The sequence below is a fragment of the Macrotis lagotis genome, chromosome 7 (genome assembly GCF_037893015.1).
Source record: "Macrotis lagotis isolate mMagLag1 chromosome 7, bilby.v1.9.chrom.fasta, whole genome shotgun sequence".
Taxonomy (NCBI): Eukaryota; Metazoa; Chordata; class Mammalia; order Peramelemorphia; family Peramelidae; genus Macrotis; species Macrotis lagotis.
The window spans coordinates 189207047-189230125 of record NC_133664.1 but is presented as its reverse complement, the minus strand read 5'-3'; the positions used below and the strand labels follow the sequence as shown (position 1 = coordinate 189230125).

The following is a 23079-nucleotide window of genomic DNA, read 5'->3' as shown; positions in this document are numbered from 1 at the left end:
TTCAGATATCAGTCATAGAATTTATATCATTTTTGAGGGGTTAAAAATTGTTACAATATTTTATGGGAAGACAAAAAGCATTGGAACATTGGGCTTAGTGAAATGTTAGCTATTTTACTTTGTTTCTACGTTCAGCCTTTTGTAAGGGGAGGTGGAACATATGAAGATAATTCTCAGATAATTTTATTTAACTGCCTTAGAATTGTATAGAAATTCCCTCAATAAGCAATGTAAGCTCCGTTTTATATATAATCATTAGCAATAAATTTATGTACGCACAAAGGTATGATTATAAAGGGAAAAATCTTAGAGCAGTTTTGATATTTAATAACTTAAAACTGCACTTACACTTTTGAAACACCTTCTGTGTATATATATATAATACCCCTTATAATATAATGATTGTTAGATTTTGTACTGTTACTATAACAAAACATATATGTACATGAAAGAATTTGATCTAAAGAGATATATGCATACATTTTCACATATATATATTTCTTTAGAACATATTCTTGTAATCATCATTAGTGTTTTGAAGTTGCTAATTGTTAGTTCCACATCATATTTATCTATGCGTTCCCATTAATCCTCTTCAGTCCATCACTAGATTAGTATTTATGTACCAGATACTGTATTAAACCCTAGGGGATACAAGTACAAAATAATGAAATAATCCTATTTGGAAGTTTATATTCTAACGAAGGGAAGATAAGTAGATAGAGATATATGGTTATGATTCTTGTCCTTTGTTATCAAAAAAAAAAAGACCAAAATGACATCGCTATGTGGGTGATAGCTTTTGATTTGTGTGTAAATTGGATTTGAATGAAACACAGCTGCACATAGTTGTTAACTTCACTCTCTCTTCCAAAGTCATTATGATCCAGTGGCAAGACAGAGCTAACTGGTGATAGCTGTAGCTGCAGTGGATGACCTTGATGTCTTCTATGTCTAACTGAGCTCCAAACACTCCTCAACGCTTGCTTCGTGGCCATTGGAATGAATTTTTGTCATCTACCCATTCCACCAGTAGAAGACTTCACATACTTGGGATAGACACTCCCCTTAATTCCCTGATAGGTTTGAGACCCCCCTCGGTGATCCACACTGGTTTCTTGGAGCTACAGATGTCTTAGATAGACAGCAGCCCTGAAAAGGACTAGATAGCTCGCACATGAAAGGTACTAGTCCTCTGTAAACATACTCTTCATCCCTTTATATATGGATAAGTAGACACTGATACTTCAGATATAGTAGGCAAAATTATCGCCAAAGAGTATGATGGAGGAGAAAATGAACTGAATTTGGGGTTAGAAAATTTGTATTCAAATTATGCCTTTCCCCTCAAGTTTGTTTGCCTTTAGTTAAGGTACAATTCTTTGAGCTTCTGTGTTTCCTCCTCTGAAAAAAAAAATGAGGTTGGACCAGATGACAGGGCCCTTCTAACCCTAAAATTCTATCCTTAAAAGAGGTTTTCCTCTATTAGATTTAGGAAATTTAGAAAAATGGTTTTTTTCAGTTTTCCCCTTTAAATTTGTGTTAGTTTGCATTTTTCATTTGTAACCAACAACCAAATGATATTTGTTTAAAAAATTAATTTTTCTTACATTGCAGCTTTTTACAGATGGGATCACAAATAAACTTATTGGCTGTTACCTGGGCAACACAATGGATGACGTGGTCCTAGTGAGAATTTATGGCAATAAAACGGAATTGCTAGTTGACCGAGATGAAGAAGTGAAGAGTTTTCGAGTGTTGCAGGCTCATGGTTGTGCACCACAACTGTACTGTACATTCAATAATGGGCTGTGCTACGAGTTCATACAGGGAGAAGCATTGGATCCAAAGCATGTTTGCAATCCAGCTATATTCAGGTATGCTTTTTTGTTAGAATTAAATGACTGAGAAAATATTTTAGTTTCAGAGATTGTTATGAAAATTTTGGCAAGGATATTTCAAAGCATGCTATATAAATGTTTCCTTAAAAAATGCTTTTCCTTGCTTGGGTTAATTTAGCATGTTTTTTTTAGCACCTCTTGGCTAAAAGAAGAATTTTAAATAAATATTTAGTGATTTAGTGATTTTTACATTACATAAATTTCAGAATGTATATCATTGTCCCTCCTCCCCCTAACCCTTTTAATGAATAATAAAAGGAAGAAAAGCAGTTTACTCTGACAGTATATTCAGTGGTTATACCTGTAGGTCCCCAAACCTCACTTTTGCAAAGAGGTGTTCAGTTTCTTTTTTTTGTTCTTTCCTTTTATACTGTATATATATTTTCCTGGTTCTATTTTCTTCTATGTTCATCAACATCTCAAGTTTTCCCATGCTTCTCTGAGTTATTCACTTCATTTATGACATTAATATTCTTATAAAAGAATCTAACCATATGCATCACATTTTGTTTAGCACTTGTTCAATTGATATAGCCTTTGTTTCCTGTTCTTTGTAAATCACAAAAATTTAGCTGCTATTATTAAGCTGAACTAGTGATACACGAGGACTATTGTAGTTACCATTTTTTTTGTTTTTTTGACAAGGCAATGGGGTTAAATGACTTGCCCAGGGTCACACAGCTAGGCAATTATTAAGTGTTTGAGGCTGGATTTGAACTCAGGTACTCCTGACTCCAGGGCTGGTGCTCTATCCACTGTACCACCTAGCTGCCCTAGTTACCAGTTTTGATCCTGTATGGAGGTGGGGACCCTGGAGTCATAATTGCTCTGTTTTGCTTAACTTTTTTTTTTGTTTAGGTTTTTGCAAGGCAAATGGGGTTAAGTGGCTTGCCCAAGGCCACACAGCTAGGTAATTATTAAGTGTCTGAGACTGGATTTGAACCCAGGTACTCCTGACTCCAAGGCTGGTGCTTTATCCACTACACCACCTAGCCACCCCAGTGATGTAACTTAGGTCACCCAGTTCCTTACACACACTTTGCTTAACTTTAAAAAAAAAATTATTACAAGGAAGGATTCAATTGGAAGGAGAAGAACAGAGAAGAAGGGACTTAGTGGGGCAATTACTGTCTGGAGGTATCAGTGACATGTTAAAATCAAAGATAATGTGGAAGAATTGTCCTTATTTAAATAGTTGCTGTTAGTCTGATTTTTTTTTTTGTTTCTTTGCTTTACTTAACTTTTTTTCTCATTTCTTTTGGTATGCATATTTATTTACTGTGGCCTAGGGTTCTTTTATTACATCCAACTACTCTAATTTAGTAAATCATTACTAGGTGTTCAAAACAAGAATTCTTTACTTTTTGCTCTCCTTCCCCTTCTCCCCAACGTTTAACATTATAAAAATCAACACACCTAGGCAAGTAAACATAATTGCTAAATCTTAGAGGTATGTTCTTGTGGTAACCCTTTTTTCCCAGCATTTTTGGAGCAACTTAGAAAAAGAAGGAACTTTGCTTTTTTTGTAGTAGCTCAGTTGGGGTTCAGTTATTTTTAGATATATACTGTGGCAGTTAGCTCAGACGTGATATTTACTTCTCAAATCTGACAGTATTTGCTTAAACTGAGCCTTCCAAGAACATTTTTTCATGAGTTATCTTTGTGCAGCTAGGTGGCACAGTGGATGGCACTTGGTCTTGAAGTCAGGAGGGTGAGAGTTCAAATTTGGTTTCAGACTCCTAACACTTGCTCCTATGTGACCCTAGACAAGCACTTAACTCTGATTGTCTCACATCCAGGGCCCACCTCCAGGCATTGTGATTCCTATCTGGCCATTGGACCATTGAAAATGACTCTGGAGGAGAAAGTAAGGCTGGTGCCTTGCTCCCCGCTCCCTTTCTCAAATCAGTCTTATGCTTGTCATTTCATCACTTCCCTGATGTCATGGTTTTCTTTGAAAATGAAGGACAGACATTAGATATCTTTGTTAAAGGTCTCAATGAGTTGTTTAAGTCAGAACTCAGCAAGTCTGGTTCAACCTATGTATTTTATATTTATTAATAAGAAAAAGAAATTCATTCCACAGACACCTATCAGTGACCTGTGTAAGAGATGCACTTGAGATAAAAAATAAGAGAATCATAAACCTTAAAGTTCAATATCTTGCATTCTTTACCAGTTCTGTAGAGAAATGTATCATATTAGTTAATTGGAAAAATTGAAATGTTTGAAAGACATGGTTATACACATACTGGTCTTATTCTGGATCTATTGAATTTTAAAGCCAGAAGGGACCTAAGTGCCATCCAATGTAATCTGTGCTCTCAAAGAAATTCCTGCTGTAACCTGACAATGTAGTCATCCAACTTCTAAAACTGCTAATTCCTGAGGCAACTGTTTCCACTTTTGAGCAGCTCTAGGTGTTAGAAAGTTCCTGACATCAAGCCTAATTTCTAATTTCTAATCTCTTGCAATTTCTCTCCTTAGCTCCTGTTTCTGCTCTTGGGAGCCAGTAAGAGCAAATCTTGTATTTTTTCCACTTTATTTTTTTATTTCAATTCATTTATTATCCCAACTACATGCCAAGATAGTTTTCAGCATTAGTATTTTGTTATGATTTTGAATTTCACATTTTTCTTCCTTCTCTCCCCCTTCCCCTTGATAGCCAGTAATCTGTTATAAATTTTACATATATAATTATGTTAAACCTAATTCTATTTATGTTGTGAAAGATCTTGACATATGACAACTCTTTATATACTTAAAGATAGCTGTCATGTCTCTCTGGGTCTTTTATTCCTAGGGTAAAAATTCTCATCCAGCTGATTGTCATAGGATAGGAATTTGAGATCTTTACCATCTTGGTTGCCCTTCTTAACACTTTCCACCTTATTAACATCTTTCCTCAACTGTACCCCAGAACAGAATGCAATGTTCTGAACATAATCTGTTGTTAGCACAGTTTTCCTTGGCCTAGAAGCTATGCCTCTCAAAGCAAGCTTCTTTTTGTTTGCCATAGCACAGTTCTGGCTCATAGGTCTTGCTGTTCTCCTTCCTTCCATTGATCTCCTTCCTCCCACCCCACAAATTTTTGTCAGATAAAGTACCAGCTATGTTCTCTCCAGATTGTATTTTTGAAGTTTTTTTTTAAACAGTGTAAGGCTATACATCCAGTATGTCATAAAAATTTTATTTTTATATGAGCTAGTTGGGGTTAATTGACTTGCAAGGTCACATAGCTAGTAAGTGTCAAGTGTCTGAAGCTGGATTTGAACTCTGGTTCTTCTGACTCCCGGGCCAGTTCTCTTATCTACTGTGCCATCTAGCTGCCCCCTTGCATGTCATAAATTAGAGGAAGTGAATTATAGATTAAAAAGAAATATAGTTATGTATATCTTCGATATATACCATACTTTAAGCCATAATCTAAATTATCTGCAGTTTGTGCCCATTTCTCTTATAAATGCTTTAGTAGGCAATCTACCAAATGTATACTAGAAGACCTTTCCTCTGTATCACTTGATATGGTATGGATGTGAATGCAGTGGACAGTTCTATTAGTTAGTAATTGATCACTTCAGCTACTTGGCTGGGCAATGAAACTTTTAGGTTTTTTAACAAAACAAAGTGAATTGGAAAAGTTTGGTTAGAATGAGCAGTGAATTCCAGGAGACCATGAGACCTAGGTTCTAAACCTTAGACAAATAATTTGGACTGCATTAAGTCCCAACTTTTTCATCTTTAAAATAAAAGGATTGGACTTAGCTATTCTTCCCTTCTGATTATCTATGAATCTGTGCAAGTCATGCTGTATCTATTTTAATGAAATAAATGAGTTCAGGGGACAGCTAGGACAGTGGATAGAGCACCGGGCATGGAGTCAGGAGTATTTGAGTTCAAATTCGACCTGAGACACTTAATTACCTAGCTGTGTGACCTTAGGTAAGTCACTTAACCCCATTGCCTTAAAAATAAAAAAAAGAATAAACGAGTCCTTGACAATAAGATGGGTTCCTGCTAATTTTCTGGAAAATGTTTTTTTTTTTTTCCAAATAGGTTGAAAGCCTTTGGAAATCATTTTATAGTGCAGAGGTAAAACAGACTACCTTACTTTTTGTGGTTTCTGAATTAATGGAATTTGAATTAAGCAGATAAGTTTCATTAAGGACAAATGCAAGTTAATGCACTTTTTTTTAAGGTTTTTTGCAAGACCATGGGGTTAAGTGGCTTGCCCAAGGCCACTCAGCTAGGTGATTATTAAGTGTCTGAGGCCGGATTTGAACTCAAGTACTCCTGACTCCAGGACCGGTACTCTATCCACTGCACCACCTAGCCGCCCCAAGTTAATGCACTTTTTGCAAATAAAAGCAATTTCTAAGTCTAAGAACTACAAGTTTAATGATGAAACTTTTCATTTCTAAAATGCCTCAATTGAAGTTCAGTTATTTTTAGATATATGGACTGTCAGGTTGGAGGAAATACAGGAGAATCTAGACTGTATGAAGAGGATGGTATCCTCCAAGCTATCAAAACCCAGATACATCATTGCATTGTATGTTTGCTAAACAAAGTTGTTGAGCATTATACAGAAAAAAGTTTTGGTTCAAATTTGTGATGCTAATGAGATAGCTCCAGATATAAGCTACTTGTACAACTCTGTCCTAATGTGAATATGCAGCTAATTTTCCTGCTGGTCTAGAAGATAATGTCTTATGCTCAATGCCTTATGTTCCCCAATGCTATTAAAGGAGCATATTAAAAATTAGGTTATCTAGGTCACCTAGCTTCTAAAATTTATTACTCATTCTGACTATATTGTTCATGTGTAAACACAGAAAAGTTTCATAACTTGGTCAAGTAGCTAAGAGTATTTTATTAATATTAATACAGATTACTCATTTGAAGGACAAATACTGAAACTGAAGCTTAAATATTTTAATTTAATGAGAAGACAGGACATTTTAGAAAAGACTTTGATGTTAGGAAATATTCGAAGGCACAAGGAGAAGTAGACAGCAAAGGATGAGATGAATAGTGTCATAAAAGCAGTGGGCATGCCTTTGTACACACTTGGGGAGATAATCAAGGATAGAAGGGTCTGTTGTGTTATGGTCCATAGCGTCCTGTAGAGTTGGACAGCCTTTACTAGTGTAATCTCCCTGATAATACCTACTTCTAGTGAAGCCAGGGCATAAGGAAATTATGAAATGGGATGTGAAGACTCGGCAATGAGTCAAGTATGTATAGATGTCTTTACTAGGAATGGGGTGAGAGTTAGTACTTTGACTAGCATTTCTGAGCCATAAGAAGAGTATTCTTGAGAACTTCAAGACACAGGGAGGACCCTTAACAGTTAGCCTTGCATTGGGCCCATGAACTAATAGGCCTTAAGTGGGACTTGTGGTCTTTCCCTCTGCAACCAATCTCTATATCTTGAGAAACCTTTATTTTATCATATTCTTTAAAAAGGCTATCATTTTATATTTTTCCCTTTTGCTACAAAATTCTTTTTTCTTTTGGCAAGGCAATGGGGTTAAGTGACTTGTCCAGGGTCACACAGCTAAGTAATTTTTAAGTGTCTGAGACTAGATTTGAACTCAGGTACTCCTGACTCTAGTATTGGTACTCTATCCACTGTGCCACCTACCTGCCTTGCATACTGCAAAATTATTAAGGGGAAAAAAAAAACTCAATCATTCCACTTCCTAATCTCAGACCCTTACATTCTGGCTCAAACTTTTCTCTAGGGTTACCCACAATGTTATACTTGCCAAATCCCATCGTCTTTTGTTTACTTCTCACTTCTCACAGATAGCCTCTCCTCTGGGTTTATATGGTTCTGCTCTTAACCTTGGTTCTCTTTTTATCCCAATTACTAATTCTTTTTCAATATCCCAAGAATTCTCAATTTGCATTTTTTATTTTCAGCTCTGAATTATTTTGTCTTCCACTCTCCCATTCCCCATTGAGAAAAAAGGGGGGAAAACAAAACACATGGTCCTGTATTAGTCATATCCATTCTCCTATCCTTAGCCCCCCCCCCCCAAAAAAAAGACCTTTTTTTGTATTCTGAGTTTATCAACCTTCTATTGGCAGGTGAGAAACATGTTTCACCATGAGCCCTCTGGAATTGTTGTGTTTGTTCATTATGTTGAATCAAATCCTACCATAAAGGCTTTCCCCAAGTTTTTCAAAATTGCCTAACATTATCAGTTACCTCTGTCTCACAGCATTTTTCCTGCTTTCTTTACCTTAACCTGGGTTGTAAGGTGTGTTGGAGGAAGACTCATACCTTGGTGTGAGAGCTACACAACCCTCTTCAGGGCTGCTTTCCGCCTTTGATATCTACCTGAGTCACCTAGCTCTCACCTGTGGGTTCACGAAGCTGTGGCAATGCACAGCAGCCACACCCCAGTAAACCATTTTGGCAGGCAGGCTAAACCAGGTTGAAGGTTACTGAGGGAGTCTCAAATTCATTGGTGAGTGGGCACTGGTGGAATGGGCAGAAGAGAACAATTCATTCCAACTTCCATGAAGCCAACTGAAGCAAGTGCTTTGGGTGAGCACTTAGAATTAAACTATTCCTAAAAGTCCTGTCGGGTATGGAAGTGACTAAGCAGCAGGTGCAGATACACTGGGAGCTGTAATCACAACCCTGCATACAGGTGGTCTAGGTCATAGGGTCATTTTCCTACTGAAAGCAGCCATGAAATTCAGCAGCCCCTTGGGTGACTGAGCAACCCTTTTAAGGATCATACTGCTCACCTCCTGTTGTGAGGAAGGGGCTAAAAAATTTGCCCTCAAAAATCATCTGATTACTATAGGAGGCAGGGATCCCATAGTACGGTCAAAAACTTCTTCAAAGAAGACGCCACGATGGGGTGGAGCCAAGATGGTGTCATGAAGGCAGGATTCCCCAGAAACTCTTTTCCCCCAGAATTCCAAAAGCTGTCAAATTATGACTCTAGCCCAAATTTAGAGGGGCAGAACCCACAGAAAGACTGATACAACTTCCCAGTCCAAGATAACTTAGAAGTTCCATGGGAAAAGTGTGTTTCACCGGGACTGGAGGTTGGAAAAAAGCTGCAGCTGTAGCACAGCACAGCCCAGGGATTACCGGGAACAGTTTGAAGGGGGTGGTGAGAGAACTCTGCTGCTCCAGAATGAGTACAAAGTCGGGAATACCAGCCTCAGAAAAGCTCTGCATTGAGAACTTGCGTCAGGAATCGGGGAAACCAGCCTGCACCTCCAGAGCTTAGCCCACAGATGGTAAGGGGGTTGGGGCTAGACTGCAGAAATCTCTCTGTTCTCCCAGGGGCAGGAGTCTGCTGTTTGCCCACACTCAGATCCAGGTTGCAGTTTAGGCTTCCATACTATAAGATAGCCTAGCAGGGACCCTCCTTACAGCTCCAGGGCAGGGGAGCACCTTATGGTCATCTATATATCAAAACAAAGACAAGAGAGCATAAGACCTTGGAGAAATAAAGGTCCCAGTGGGATGTCCCCCAAAAAAACATCCAAAGTCTTAGAAGTGCCATAAATTAGGCAGAGGAAATAAGCTAACAAAAGAAAAAGAATTTGACCATAGAAAATTATTTTGGTCCCATGGAAGATTCAGATGAGAAATTCGAAGCTTCTGTATCCAGAGCCTCTAAGAGAAATAGAAAATGGGCTCAGGCTATGGATGAGCTCAAAAAAGACTCTGGAAAGCAATTAAGGGAGGTGGAGGAAAGAGGAGACAGAATGTGAGAGTGACAAAGGCGATGTGTGGTGCAGAGTGCTGGACTGATTACAGACTTATCTCTAAGCTAAATATTCACATTCATTCAAAGCAACTACCCCAAGGCAAAATGGATACTAGAAGAATTAATGTCAAGAGATTAAGAGTGTCTCTCTGAATGGGGACAGTTTTTTTGGAGGGAAAACTGAACCAACACACAGTTGGCAACAGTGGACCAGAAAAGGAATGGGCAGCTTTCAGAGATCTGGTGTGCACTGCTGCATTTGCTCATCTGGGACAGAACAATTGCAGACACCAAGACTGGTTCAATGAAAATGATGGGGATATACAGAAGTTGCTAACTGAAAAACAAGAACTCCACAGGATTTACCAGCAGGATCCTTCATCCATTTCTAAGAAGGCAGCAATTAATTTCCTCAAAAGTAAAGTCCAAGCTAAGCTTAGATGCAGGACTCTTGGCTCAGTAAGAAGGCAGATGAAAATTCAATTTTATGCAGGCAATAACAAACCAAAATGCTTTTATGATGCCCTGAAGGCTATTTATTGGGCCAAAGACATATGGTGCATTTCAACTACTCAGTGCTGATGGATCCACATTGGGACGTGATCCTAGAGAGACGAGCTGAACACTTCCATAGTGTTGTTAACAGACCTTCATCAATCAATGCAGAAGCGATTGACCATTTACCTCAAGTTGAAGTCAATCAGTACCTAGTTGAAGTTCCAACTGAAGAAGAGGTTTTGAATGCCATTAGGCTCCTTTCAAGTGGCAAAGCACCCAGTTGAGATTTTTTCTTATGTATCTGAAACATCTCACACAATGCTTGACTAATAGACATTCAAAAATTATTAAATTGGTACTGTAAAAGAATCCTGTTGATTACCTTTGCCAACTCAAAAAAACGGTTGTCTTCAAATATTACAAGATGAGTTATTGGAAGTTTCCCCCATACAAATCACTAATCTCAATTGTGGCTGCAGATTGTAGTTTGCTTTAATCGCTGAAGCAGAACCAAGATATTCTGACCTTATCCTATCATTTTGTCTCTGTGATCTTTCGAATTTCTTATGTTCTAATTTTTTTTTTTTTAATGTTCAGATATTTAGTTTTTCTCTCCCACAGAACAACTGGGATTGGTGAGTGGAATGGGGATAAAGAAACAATCTTGAAAACAATATACATAGTCCAGCCAAACAAATTTCTGTATTGGCCATGTCTAAAAGTATGTCTTCTTTTGCATTTTTATCCATCACCTCATTGCATAGCCATGTGGTGGTTAGTATTATTTATTGTGTATCCTTTGGAATTTTGGTTTATTATTGTGTTATCAGAATTCCTTGAGTCTTTTTATAATTTAATTTTTATAATGTTGTAATAGTTTTTTTCTCCATCTTCTACTCTTAACTCTGTTTCAGTTCATGCAAATCTAAGAGATTTCTCTGGAAAAACCTCTCATCATTTCTTAGTGCATGAAAATATTGCATGCTACTCATGCTTTATATAGCTGTTTCCTATTGATGGCCACCCCCTTAATTTGCACTTTGTTATCTCCACAAAAAGAGCTATCTCAAAATTTTTTGTACATAAGACTTTTCCTTTCTTAGATCTCTTTGAGAAATAAGCCCAGTATTCCCACACTGATCCCTGGATCAAAAGTGTATGGCCTGGGAAATAGTTCCAAATTGTTTTCTAGAAAAGTTGGATCAATTAATAGTTCTACCAATAGTGAATAAATATGCTTCTTCACCATGCATGACCCTCCAACATGTTTTTTTTCCTGTTGATCACCTTTGCCAATCTGTTAAGTTTGAAGTACAATCTCAGAGTTGTTTTAATTTACACTTCTCTAATTATTAATAATTTGGAACTTTTTTCGTTCATATATTTTGACTAGCTTGAATTTTTTTCCCTTGAGAACTACTTGTTTCATATTTTTTTGATCATTTATCAATTGGGGAATCACATTATAAATTTGAGTTAATTCAAATATCTTGGAAATGAGATCTTTATTAGAGAAATTTACTATTAAGATTTTTTCCCAGTTTTTCTATTTATCTTAATTGCATTGGATTTGTTTGTGCAAAAAATAGTTTAAATTGTGTAATTGAAATTTATCTTTTATGATCCTTTTCCTTGTTGGCCATGAATTCTTCCCCGTTACATAGATTTGAAAATTGTTTTTAATAATTTTATTTATGGTATAACCTTTTATGTCAGTCCTGTTTTCGTTTGGTGCTTATATTGGTAAATGGAATGAGATGATAGTTTAAATCTTTTTTTTTATCAGATTATTGTCTGGTTTCATTAGCAGTTTTTGTCAAATAGTGTGACTCCTTAGCCTGATCTCTTCTGTTGCTTGACTTCTATTTTTAATCAAGACCAAATCTTTTTAATGATTACTACTTTGGTTGTACAACTTAGGATCAGGTATTGAAAAACCATCAAAAAAAATTTTTTTTAATAAGGCAATGGGGTTAGGTGACTTGCCCAAGCTTACACAGCTAGGTAATCATTAAGTATGTGAGCCTGAATTTGAACTCGGGTCCTCCTGACTCTAGGACACTGCACCATCTAGCTGTATAAAATACTTCTTTGGTGGTTTGAGTGATGTAAGTTAGTTTAGTTTGAAAAAGAAATGAACCACATAAATAAGAGATGAGAAGGAAGCATGGCTTTATATCTTCAATGATTTATAGTGCCATAAAAGTAAAGAATATCATATGGATGCCAGAAAAGACTAGTTTGATCCTAGACTACATTAAAGTGGGCATAATATTGTCCAGAACTAGGAAGATAATCGTTTCACTATATTATTTCACTCTCTCAACATTTTTGGAATGAAATTGATAAGGATATTGGTAGTATCAACAAATTGACAAAGATGATCAACAGGAAAAAAGACATGTTATGGAAGGTCATGGTAGAGACACATTTATTCACTAATGGTGGAACTATGAATTGATTCAACTTTTCTAGAAAGCAATATGGAACTGTTTCCCAGGATCTTAAAAGGATCATAAAAAAATAAATTATTTCAAGTATGATGGACTGTTAGTTGAGTAAAGTTTACTTGTCTAATATGTTCCAAAAGTTTAGGTTTGCTGTTTACTTTTTTAAAAATTGTATTTGTAGTCATGAGAGATTTTAGGCTTTCAGTTGCACATAATAAAAAAAAATATGGCTGTTACTTCCTGGAAGATAGAGAAATAACCTGGGTTCTGATACTCACAAATCAAGTAGAGAATCTTGAACTGATGCAAAGTAAAATAAGCAGAAAGAATTGAGAGTGTATTTTATATAATATTGTATGTAAAAACTATTTTGAAAGACCAGCCATATCTCCAGAAGATTTGTGACGAAACAAATTTCTTCCTTGGAAGGTGATGGACTCAAGGTGCATAAAGAGATATATATTTTGGACATGGTCACCACATGGATTCATTTTGCTTGACTATACTTAACTCTTCCTTAGAAGGAAGGATAAGGGGTTTTCTCTCTCTCTCTCTCTCTCTCTCTCTCTCTCTCTCTCTCTCTCTCTCTCTCTCTCTCTCTTTTTAATTAGAGGATGGGGTTAAGGATTTGAGAACAAGGTAGTAAGAGTTATGCAAAAACAAACCCAGAAAAACAAATAACTTTATGTGCCTAGAGACCTGAAGAAAATTCAAAAGGTTTTATGGTTTTAAAAATAAATTGTGGGTCTTAAAGCAGTTATGTGAAATAGAGATTTATGACTTTATATGTATAATCTTTTTGTGTTCTATTTATGGAAATGATCTAGATAATAGGGTAGGTAGTTGCTTAAATAGACCATTAATTTCTTCATATTAAATATTTTGCATGGTAGTTTAACGTAAATAAGATTTGGTGTTCTTACCTTCTTCATGAGGTAAATATTTTCTCTTTTTGAGTTCTGAAATTTTCTAGATAAATGTTGAATGAGTTGGAACTGTGATTCTACCCCCCCCCCCCAACAGCTGTTTTAGATAAGCAAGTCTGATTTGGCTTAGCTCTTCACTAAAGCTTTTTTGAGGAATAGGAATTCACTGCCATTTTTCACACAGCCCTCAGTCTAATAATAAACTGTTGTTCAGGATATCTTAGGTTTTTTACTTCTCTGTAGTTTAACTCTCCTATGTGTGTTGCATTCTCCAATTAGAATGCATTCCTTTAGAACAGGTAGTCTTCCATTTATACTTAGTGCATTATTAACTCATGGTAAATGCCTATTCAAACATTCATTCGTTCATTTTTTTATATATATTTCTACATGTACTTTGCAACATCTTGCTGTATTTACTTAATGAAGAGCTGTGGAGCAAGGGGAGGAGGAGAAGCAGTTTTGTTCTTTTGTGTAGCTAAACATCCTTGCAGTCTTGTCATTTAGCTTCCTGACACATTCCTTTTTCATATGTCATGAAAATATATACTTAAGCTTAGCTCTATCCAAGTTATTACAAGTTAGAAATTAGTAAAGGCTCATGAATTAGGGCTTTGGAAGAATGTATTATTTCTTTTTTTTTTTGACAAGTAGCAATTAAGAATAAACAGTAGTATCTGAATTTTTTTCTTAGTCTCAAAATGATTCTAATTTGGTTTTTACCTTTGTTTTTTGAAGTTAGTGAAGATGACTTTATATTTCTCCCTATTTTAAATTTTTTATTTTTTTAGACATTTTAAACATTTTTGAGTTCCAAATCCCTTCCACACTCAGTGAGAAAGCAAAGCAGTATCATATCAATTATACTTACGAATAATACAAAAAAAATTCCCTATTATCCATATTTCTAAAAAGTGAGAAAATTATGCTTCACTTTGTACTCAGAGCTGATCAATTCTCTTTCTGGGGGTGGACAGCATTTTTTCATCATGGGTTCTTTGGAACTATCTTGTTCCACAATTATTCCAGCATTGCCATTACTGGGTACAATGATTTCCCAGTTCTTAACACTTCACTATGCATCAGTTCATATAGTTCTTGTCATGTTTTTCTGAAACCTCCTCCTCACTTTATCAGTTCTTTTAGCACAATTCTACACCAACACTATCATAGGCCATTTCCCAATTGATGATCATCCCCTAGGTTTCCAATTCTTTGTCACCATAAAAATGGCTCTTATAAATATTTTTGTACATAAAGGTCTAACTATTCTCTTTAAGCTATTTTTTTTTATGAAATTAGGTACTTGCCACATCCAGTACTTACCAGCTCTCAAATTGAAAAAAGTAAATATAATAAACAGGAGTGATATTTCTCAGTAACTTTTTTTTTGCCTTATTCATTTCTTAATCCTGAATCATGTTTTTTTTATGTAAACATTGATAAATATCAAGGTTAATGTTGACTCAGTTTGGGGACTCTTCTCTAGTTTTTCATACTTTGCAATAAATGTTCATGATCATGTGTTTGCCTACATTGATCACATACAGGATGAGATGATAGTTTTTCTCATTACTAGTTTGTGTTTGGTCCTTCTGTAGTTTGTGGCAATGTATAATGTTATGAATCGAACATTTTTTGGTGTGGGTTCAAAATACAAGATTCACTTAAAGTAGCTATTTTTGAAAGAATATGGGGGCAGCTAGGTGGCGCAGTGATAAAGCACCAACCCTGGAGTCAGGAGTACCTGGGTTCAAATCTGGTCTCAGACACTGACTAAATTTAAGAATGTCTTTTTAATTTTAAATTGTACCTTTGAGAATCATCTGAAAGGTACATTATAACCCTAGGATCTTTGAGATAGGCTAAGGCCTATGCCTAATTTCATAAGATTATATTGTTATATATTATATGGTTCATTTTTAAAGAGAACTCACACAAGGAATGTATTAACTTAAGTAAGGCAGAGTCACACAAAAGTCTTAAGCCTCTGCTTCCAGAGTTATCTCAAGTCATCTCATCACAAGACAAAAATCAAGGTGACTAGGGGTGGCCCAGGGTGCAGTGGATGACTTCAGCATCTTCTATGTCTAACCAAACTTTTTTTCTCTTTTTTTATGGTTTATTTATTTTATATCATTACAGTAGTCTTATTGTGAAAGTAAACATAAACCTCCCTTCCCCCCCCAAAAAAGATAGAGAAATCTCAAGAGAAATGAAGTGAGAGAGAAAAAAAGTGTACTTCAGTCTTCTATTGTATTATTGTACTTCAGATTCCAAAGGCTTTATCTCTGGGATGAGTTGCTTCAGTATCTTTTCCCACAGTTGCTATTACTATTTGCCTCCATTCTATTCCTCTCCACTCTCTATTCACCCTTTCACCCTGTCCCTGCGCAGAAGTATGTTTATCCACGATCTTCCCTTTCTTCTTTGACCTATCCCTCCCTCCTCTCCCCTGTGCCCTTTATTCCATCCCGTTTCCTCTCTTTTTTTTCCTAGGGTAAAATAGATTTCTATACTCTATTTAAAGTGTGTGTATTATTTCTTCACTTGAGTCAAATCTAATGAGAGTGAAGGCTCACTCATTCTTCCTTGCCTTGCCCCCCCTTCACTCCATTATGAAAGCTTTTTCTTGGCTCTCTTATAGCCCATTCTACCTCTTCTTTCCCTTCCTCCCAGTGCTTTCCTTTATTTATCATTTATTATCTATTGACTCTATCTTTATACTATATTTTATATTCAATTCCTTCCTGTACCTTATATATATGCTCCTTCTAACAGCTCTTATAAATGAGAAGTTTCATGAGTTATCAGTATCTTCTTCCCATGCAGAAATGTACACAGTTCAGTATCATTAAGTTTCTCATAGTTCGTCCTTCTTATCCACCCCCTCTGCGGTTCACCTGAGTCCTGTATTTGGAGATCACACTTTCTGTCAGCTCTGGTTGTTTCAACAGGAAAGTTTGAAAGTCCCCTTTTTCATTGAAAGTCCATCTTTTCCCCTGAGGAGAACGTTCAGTTTTGCTGGGTAGTTGATTTGTGATTGTAAACCAAAATCTTTTGCCTTCTGGGATACCATATTCCAAACCCTACAAACCCTTATTATGAGTGCTGCCAGATCCTGTCTGATCCTGCCTATAGAGCCACAGTAGTTGAATTGTTTGTTTCTGGCTACTTGTGGTATTTTTTGACTTGGGAGTTTTAGAATTTGGTTATAATATTCCTGGGAGTCTTTCTTTTGGATTCTCTTTCAGGAGGTGATAGGTAGATTTCCTCAACTTCTATTTTACCCTCTGCTTTTAGGATCTCAGGGCAATCTTGCTGCATTACTTTTTGAAAAATGAAACCTGGGCTCTTTTCCTAGTCATGACTTTCAGGTAGCCCAATAATTTTTAAATTCTCTCTCATGGATCTGTTTTCTAGGTCAGTTGTTTTTCCAATGAGATATTTCACATTTTCTTCTAATTTTTCATTCCTTTGGTTTTTTTCAATGTTTCTTGATTTCTTGCAAAGTCTTCAACCTCCTTTAGCTCCATTCTTCATTTGAAGGAGTTATTTTCTTCAGAAAACTTTTTTAATCTTCTTTTCCAACTGGCCAATTCTGCTTTTTAAGGCATTCTTTTTCATTTGCTTTTTTGGGTTGCTTTTTCCATTTGGCCTTAACTGGTTTTTAACATATTATTTTCTTCAGTATTTTTTTTTTTTTTTTGTATTCCTTTCACCAAGCTGCTGACTTGATTTTCATGTTTTTCCTGCATCTCTCTCATTTCTCTTCTGTTTTTCCTTTACTTCCCTTACATCTTTTTCAAAGTCTTTTCTGAGCTCATGCATAACCTGTACCCATTTCCTATTTTTCTTGGAGGCCTTATTCAGAAGCTTCAACTTTGTCATCTTCTGAATGTGTATTTTGATCCTCCATGGGACCAAAGTAATTTTTTATGGTTAGATTCTTCTTTTTATGTTGTTTGCTCATTTCCTCATTTCCAAACCCTCATTTAGGGGTTTTGTGATGCCCCACAGGTACCTTAATTCCTCCAAGGTCTTATGGGAGGCTCTGACGTGTTCTCTTGCCTGTGCTCAGGTATATGGATGACCATAGGCCCTCCCCTCTGCCTTGGAGCTGTGAGGAGAGGTCCTGCTTGGCTATGGTAGTATGGGGGCCCAGACTTTTAAACTGGACCTGAGTGTGGGCAAATGGCAGAGTCCTACCCCAGGTGTAGCAGAGAGACCTCTGCAGTCTCTCCTCACCCCCTTACCTTCTGTTGGCTGTGCTCTGGAAGTGCTGAGAGGCTCCATAGATTCCCATCACAGGGTTACTCTAAGGGCCAGGGCTCTGGTCCCTATGAAACAGACCTTTCCTGCAAATCTTCTAAGTTGTTTTGCACTGGAAAATTGTATTACTTGATCTTTCTGTGGGTTCTGCCCCTCTAAATTTTGACTTTTGGAGTTTTTAGGGGGACAAGTTTTGGGGAATTCCTGCCTTCATGCCTCTATCTTGGCTCTGCCCCTTTCTGACCAAATGACACCTACTTCATTCTCCTACATGGCTATTGGAACAAATTGTTCTCATCCACCCATTCTACTAGGGAAGTCTTCATATGCTTGAGGTAGACTATCCCTCTAATTCACTGACAGGTTTTGAGGCCTGTTAGTTACCTTCAACCAGGGTTAGCATCGTCTCTGCACTTTAACGTTAGTTTCCGGAGGCCACGGATGAGACGTGATTAAGCATCCTCGAAAAGGATTTAACAAGCTCTCAGACCAGAGGTGCTAGCCCTCCCTGAACATTCCATATACTCCTTAAAAATATTTAGCAAGTTAATGGCAGAAACTCAAACTTTGATTCTAGTGTTCTTTTCCACTACTTCTTTCACAGCATCTGCCTAAGATCTGGACAATTAAAAAGATCCATTTCTTCACCAGCCCAAACTTTTTGTCTTGTGAAGTCAGTTACTTGTGATGAGATATGTCACTTATTTACCATAATCTATAACATTTTAGCCCATAGAATTTGTAGGTATATATGTAAATATTTAATAGTCATATTGAAAAAGCAGAAAGACAGTGAGAATGGTCTAAAAACAAATCCTCTATTAAGCTTTTGTATACTTATGTGTAAATTTTTTTTTATTTTTAAACAGGTTAATTGCTCGTCACCTCGCTAAAATTCATGCTATACATGCACACAATGGCTGGATCCCCAAATCTAATCTATGGCTAAAGATGGGGAAATATTTTTCTCTTATTCCCACAGAATTTGCTGATGAAGATATTAATCAAAGGTAAAAAGTGGTGTCCTTAAAATTTTGGTAATTATTCTTTGATTTTTGTGCTGGCTTCCCTGTAGTAGACAAATTTTTCAAAAGTAAATATTATGTGTCCCACAGAGGAAATCTTTTGCTTTTAAGAAAGATTAATGGTAATTCCTAATTAGATGTTCTGCATTCTCTTTGTTTTGACTTAGGTGCAATGATTTAATATAGAAATACTGAAATATATTTGGAAGAAAAAGTGACATGACCATATATATATATTACATATACTACATATACGTGTGTGTGTGTGTATGTGTGTATAATTATAAGCAAAATACAATATTTTATGATAAAAGATATTTAGGAATAGAGAGTTTTCCATAATGATTTAATTACTCTGAGACACTGTACCCAATCACTGTGATACAGAAGTGTTTCCTTAATTTTCAGTTGGTTGTATTATTTTTTTTAGAATTAAAATATTCTTCTCAAAACCACTTTTTCTATATATTTTTATTTTTATCAAGAATATAGAAGATAAGGGGTGGCTAGATGGTGCAGTGGATAGAGCACCGGCCCTGGAGTCAGGAGTACCTGAGTTCAAATCTGGCCTCAGACACTTAATAATTATCTAGCTATCTGGCCTTGGGCAAGCCACTTGACCCCGATTGCCTTGCAAAAACCTAAAAAAAAAAAAGAATATAGAAGACAATACAAATATTTTAATGACATTCTGAGTAATATTAATAATTCAGAAAATTTTGCATTGAATTTAAATATAAATTTATATCTACTATTTTGACTTATGTTTCCATATTTCAGAGTAATAAACCTTATGGTTAATAGCAAGAAATATATTTTTCTCTTTCAAAAGTATTAAAATTGAATAGATGCATACTGTTCATACAAAATACAATCTGAATAAGATATAAGGCTGGAGTTTTAAAATTCAGATATGAAATTGATTCTTTAAAATGAAATATAATAATAAAACATCTTTTCTCTTTTACTTGGTATATTTTTATTTTGTAATCACTTTAATGAAACCTTTATTTTATTTTTCACATCTTCAGAAAAACCTTGTGGGGTGTGTGTGTGTGTGTGTGTGTGTGTTTATTAACAGCATATCTTACAGAGACAACTGTAACATGGTAGGGGAGAGATCTGGCTTTAATTCCTCTTCCCAGAACTTTCTGTTCATGGTTAGCTACATAACCTACTTGAGTGAAAGTTTCATCATCTCTTAAAGTCAATAACTTCAGAGGCAAGCTATAAAATGGGAATAATGCTATCTAATTTCAGGATTTTATTTACTGGGTTGTTAATTGACTTAAATACAATATTATATATAACACATTGCAACCCTCAAATCACTGTATAAATATAATCTTTGTCCATCATTGACTTTGTGTTATAGCTAACAAAATATAGCATGTCATAGGATTAAAAACATTTTTGTTTTCTAGATAATCTAAACACTCCTTCCCATTTTGTATAATTTTATAATAGTGCTGTATTTCATACTGAAGTCTACTTTTTTCTTGTCCTTTGTACATATTTTAGGAGTTGCTAAACTGCTATCCAATAGATTTTCATGTGTGCTCAGAAAAAAATTTAATAATATATTTAATGATTATTAAATTTAAATTTTGAAAATAAAAGGATAAAATAGATATAATTTATAAATGTCTTTTAAATATGAAAGGTTCCTAAAGGATGTGCCAAGTCCTCATGTTCTTCAGGAGGAGATGACATGGATGAAAGAGATACTTTCAAACCTAGGCTCACCAGTTGTGCTTTGTCACAATGACCTGTTGTGTAAGAATATAATCTACAATGAGAAACAAGGTAGGTATCTGACCTAGCAGTAAGTAAAATTACTTATTTTATAGACTGATTCTTTGACTTTCTTACCAGTGCACATGATTTTAATTGAAATGCATGGATATAAAACACAAGAAGTTGATTAGCATCTTTCTGTTTATATTTGTATATAATATCTTAATCAGAATTGAACTGAGTTAATAATTAATTTGCATCTTAGTCAGATTTTTAAAATTTAAGAGGTACTTAAATCTTTAATACTGTAAATTTAGTTGTAAAACTTGTTAGATACATGATTTAGAAGTGTCTATGATTGTAAAGAGGGTTTTTGAAAATGTAATATTGCCTAGTATTAATTCATGGATGTTTATTTTCAATAATGGAAAAGGACAGCTGACTCAGGAGCAAATGCCTCCTCAGGTTTTCTGTTATCAGTTTTTGTTTTGATTTGTCAGTTAATTTGATGCCAGGAAAAGAGTCGTCAGAAGTGAAATAATTCACTAATGCTTCTGGCAGTGGAACATTTTATTCCCATCTTCTGAAGTATTCTCATTAAAGATATTTGATAGTTCCCCGCCCCCTTTGAATATATGTGAGGTTGACATTACACTTCTTGGAGGTGAAGGATGTTTTGGTTCTTGCTGTATTTTTGTCACAAAAACCAACTCCTATAATATTTATGTTTTAAAAGCTAATATGGAAGTTTGAATACAAAACTTCCAAGATATAGTATAGTTTTATCATATAGTTTGAACCATGTTGTTTGGAATTAGTATTTTAAAATAAAATGTTTTAGGCAAAAGAAACTTTCTGATCATATTTTTATTATATTGGGTAATGATGCAGTTAATTGCATTTTTTTTTATTAAAAAGAATGTCTTTGAAGATAGCTACTTTGCTTTTTAGTTGTCAGAAACTGCCAACCTAGGGAGCCTTCCTGGTAAGATGATATTAACTGTATGTATAAAAAAGTCATCAATTTAAAAATATTTCTTTCCATCTCTTGTCATTTTAAAGTTGGGAATGTACTAATCCAAAGTTTAAAGATGTTTAGATAATTTTAAAAGAAATCAAAGGAACACTGTCAAGGTTAGTTGATACTATTACATAGTTTTCAAAGTAGATATTTGACTCTTGTTTCTTCTAAACATGGAGTTTTTCCCTTGAAGGAGGGAGGAGGTACATATTTACCTTTAAAAAATATTCTGGTAGCTATTATAATGGGAAAATGAAATTACAGTTTTACTAGGGGGAGAGGGGTGTTTCTAACATATATACATACATACATACATATATATATATATATATATATATGTATGTATGTATATACACACACACACACACACACACACCTGACAGTGTTCTTTAAAATTTTATATTGCCTATTTACCACGTATATATTACACCTATATTACACTTTATGCTAATGATCGGATCTCAGTGCTGTTTGCAAATGAGAACATTGGTATGCATTGAAAGCAATGAAAGTGTCTTATCTTTTTAAATTTAGTGCAAGGTCTGTTAACCCATACTTTACATAGTAGATTTTACATTAAGGGGACTTCATCTTAACATTTGAAGTGGAAACTCAGCTTTATTTTTAACTACAAGTTAACTGAAAAAAAAATATTTGTTTCTAAATAGAGGTTTATTTTAACCTTTCTGTATTTTTATTTTCCAAGTTTCTTGTGCTGCATATTCTTTCCACAAAACAAATTTAAAAAATTAAGTATAACTGAGCTAAAAATCAGAATACTTTTTCTTATATACTAAATTATTGTTTCCCTTGCTTTTTTAAACACCCAGTCCCTATTTATTTGCCAGATAATAATAAAACTCTTAGATTTGAATAAAGTTTTCTTTAGGCATCACTCTGAAGGTATACTTACAACTTTGCCTTGAGGATGAATTTCAAGATTAGTAGTATGAGACCATTTTCCTCTCTCACAAGCAAAAGACTCTAGATTAATATTTTTATTTACTTCTTTTATATAGCAATAAAACTTTCACAGTACAAACTAGCAACAGAACTGTATATAACCATTTTAAAATTCCCTTCCATCTCCCTGCTACAAAAGTTGTCCTTTCTCTCTCCTGTTTTGTTGCATGTCTTAATGCGTTACATCTAAAGGTATGTCTACTTTGTCCTTAACAAAGTGTCACAGGGTTTGGGAATTCTAGATACTAGGAATGATGGAGTACCTTATAACATTATTGATCATTTATGATCTTCTATGTGATAAATTTATAGATTAACATTACCAGTGTAATTCAACAAGCAGTAAGTTCTTTGTGCCAGGTAATATACAAGACCCTATGGATTAAAAAGGCAAAGATTAGAGTAGTTCTGATCTTTAAGGAGGAAAATACATACAGATAAATGAATACAAAACAATTGCCAAATAATTTTACTTGGAGTAGATGGGGGGAAGAGTGGTAATGGGAGTGGGTGAATGGTGAGGGGTGAAATGAGCAGAAAG

At 35.3% G+C, this 23079-nt stretch overlaps 1 protein-coding gene across 2 annotated transcripts in view; it reads left to right on the top strand.

The window, feature by feature from the left end:
* Positions 1-23079, top strand: part of ETNK1 (ethanolamine kinase 1) — a 62851-nt gene that overhangs the window by 14895 nt on the left and 24877 nt on the right. For both annotated transcript variants that reach the window (XM_074194267.1, XM_074194268.1), the window contains exons 2-4: positions 1618-1877; positions 18662-18802; positions 20481-20623. In XM_074194267.1, coding sequence (XP_074050368.1) covers positions 1618-1877; positions 18662-18802; positions 20481-20623 — 544 coding nt within the window. The remainder of the gene's footprint in view (positions 1-1617; positions 1878-18661; positions 18803-20480; positions 20624-23079) is intronic.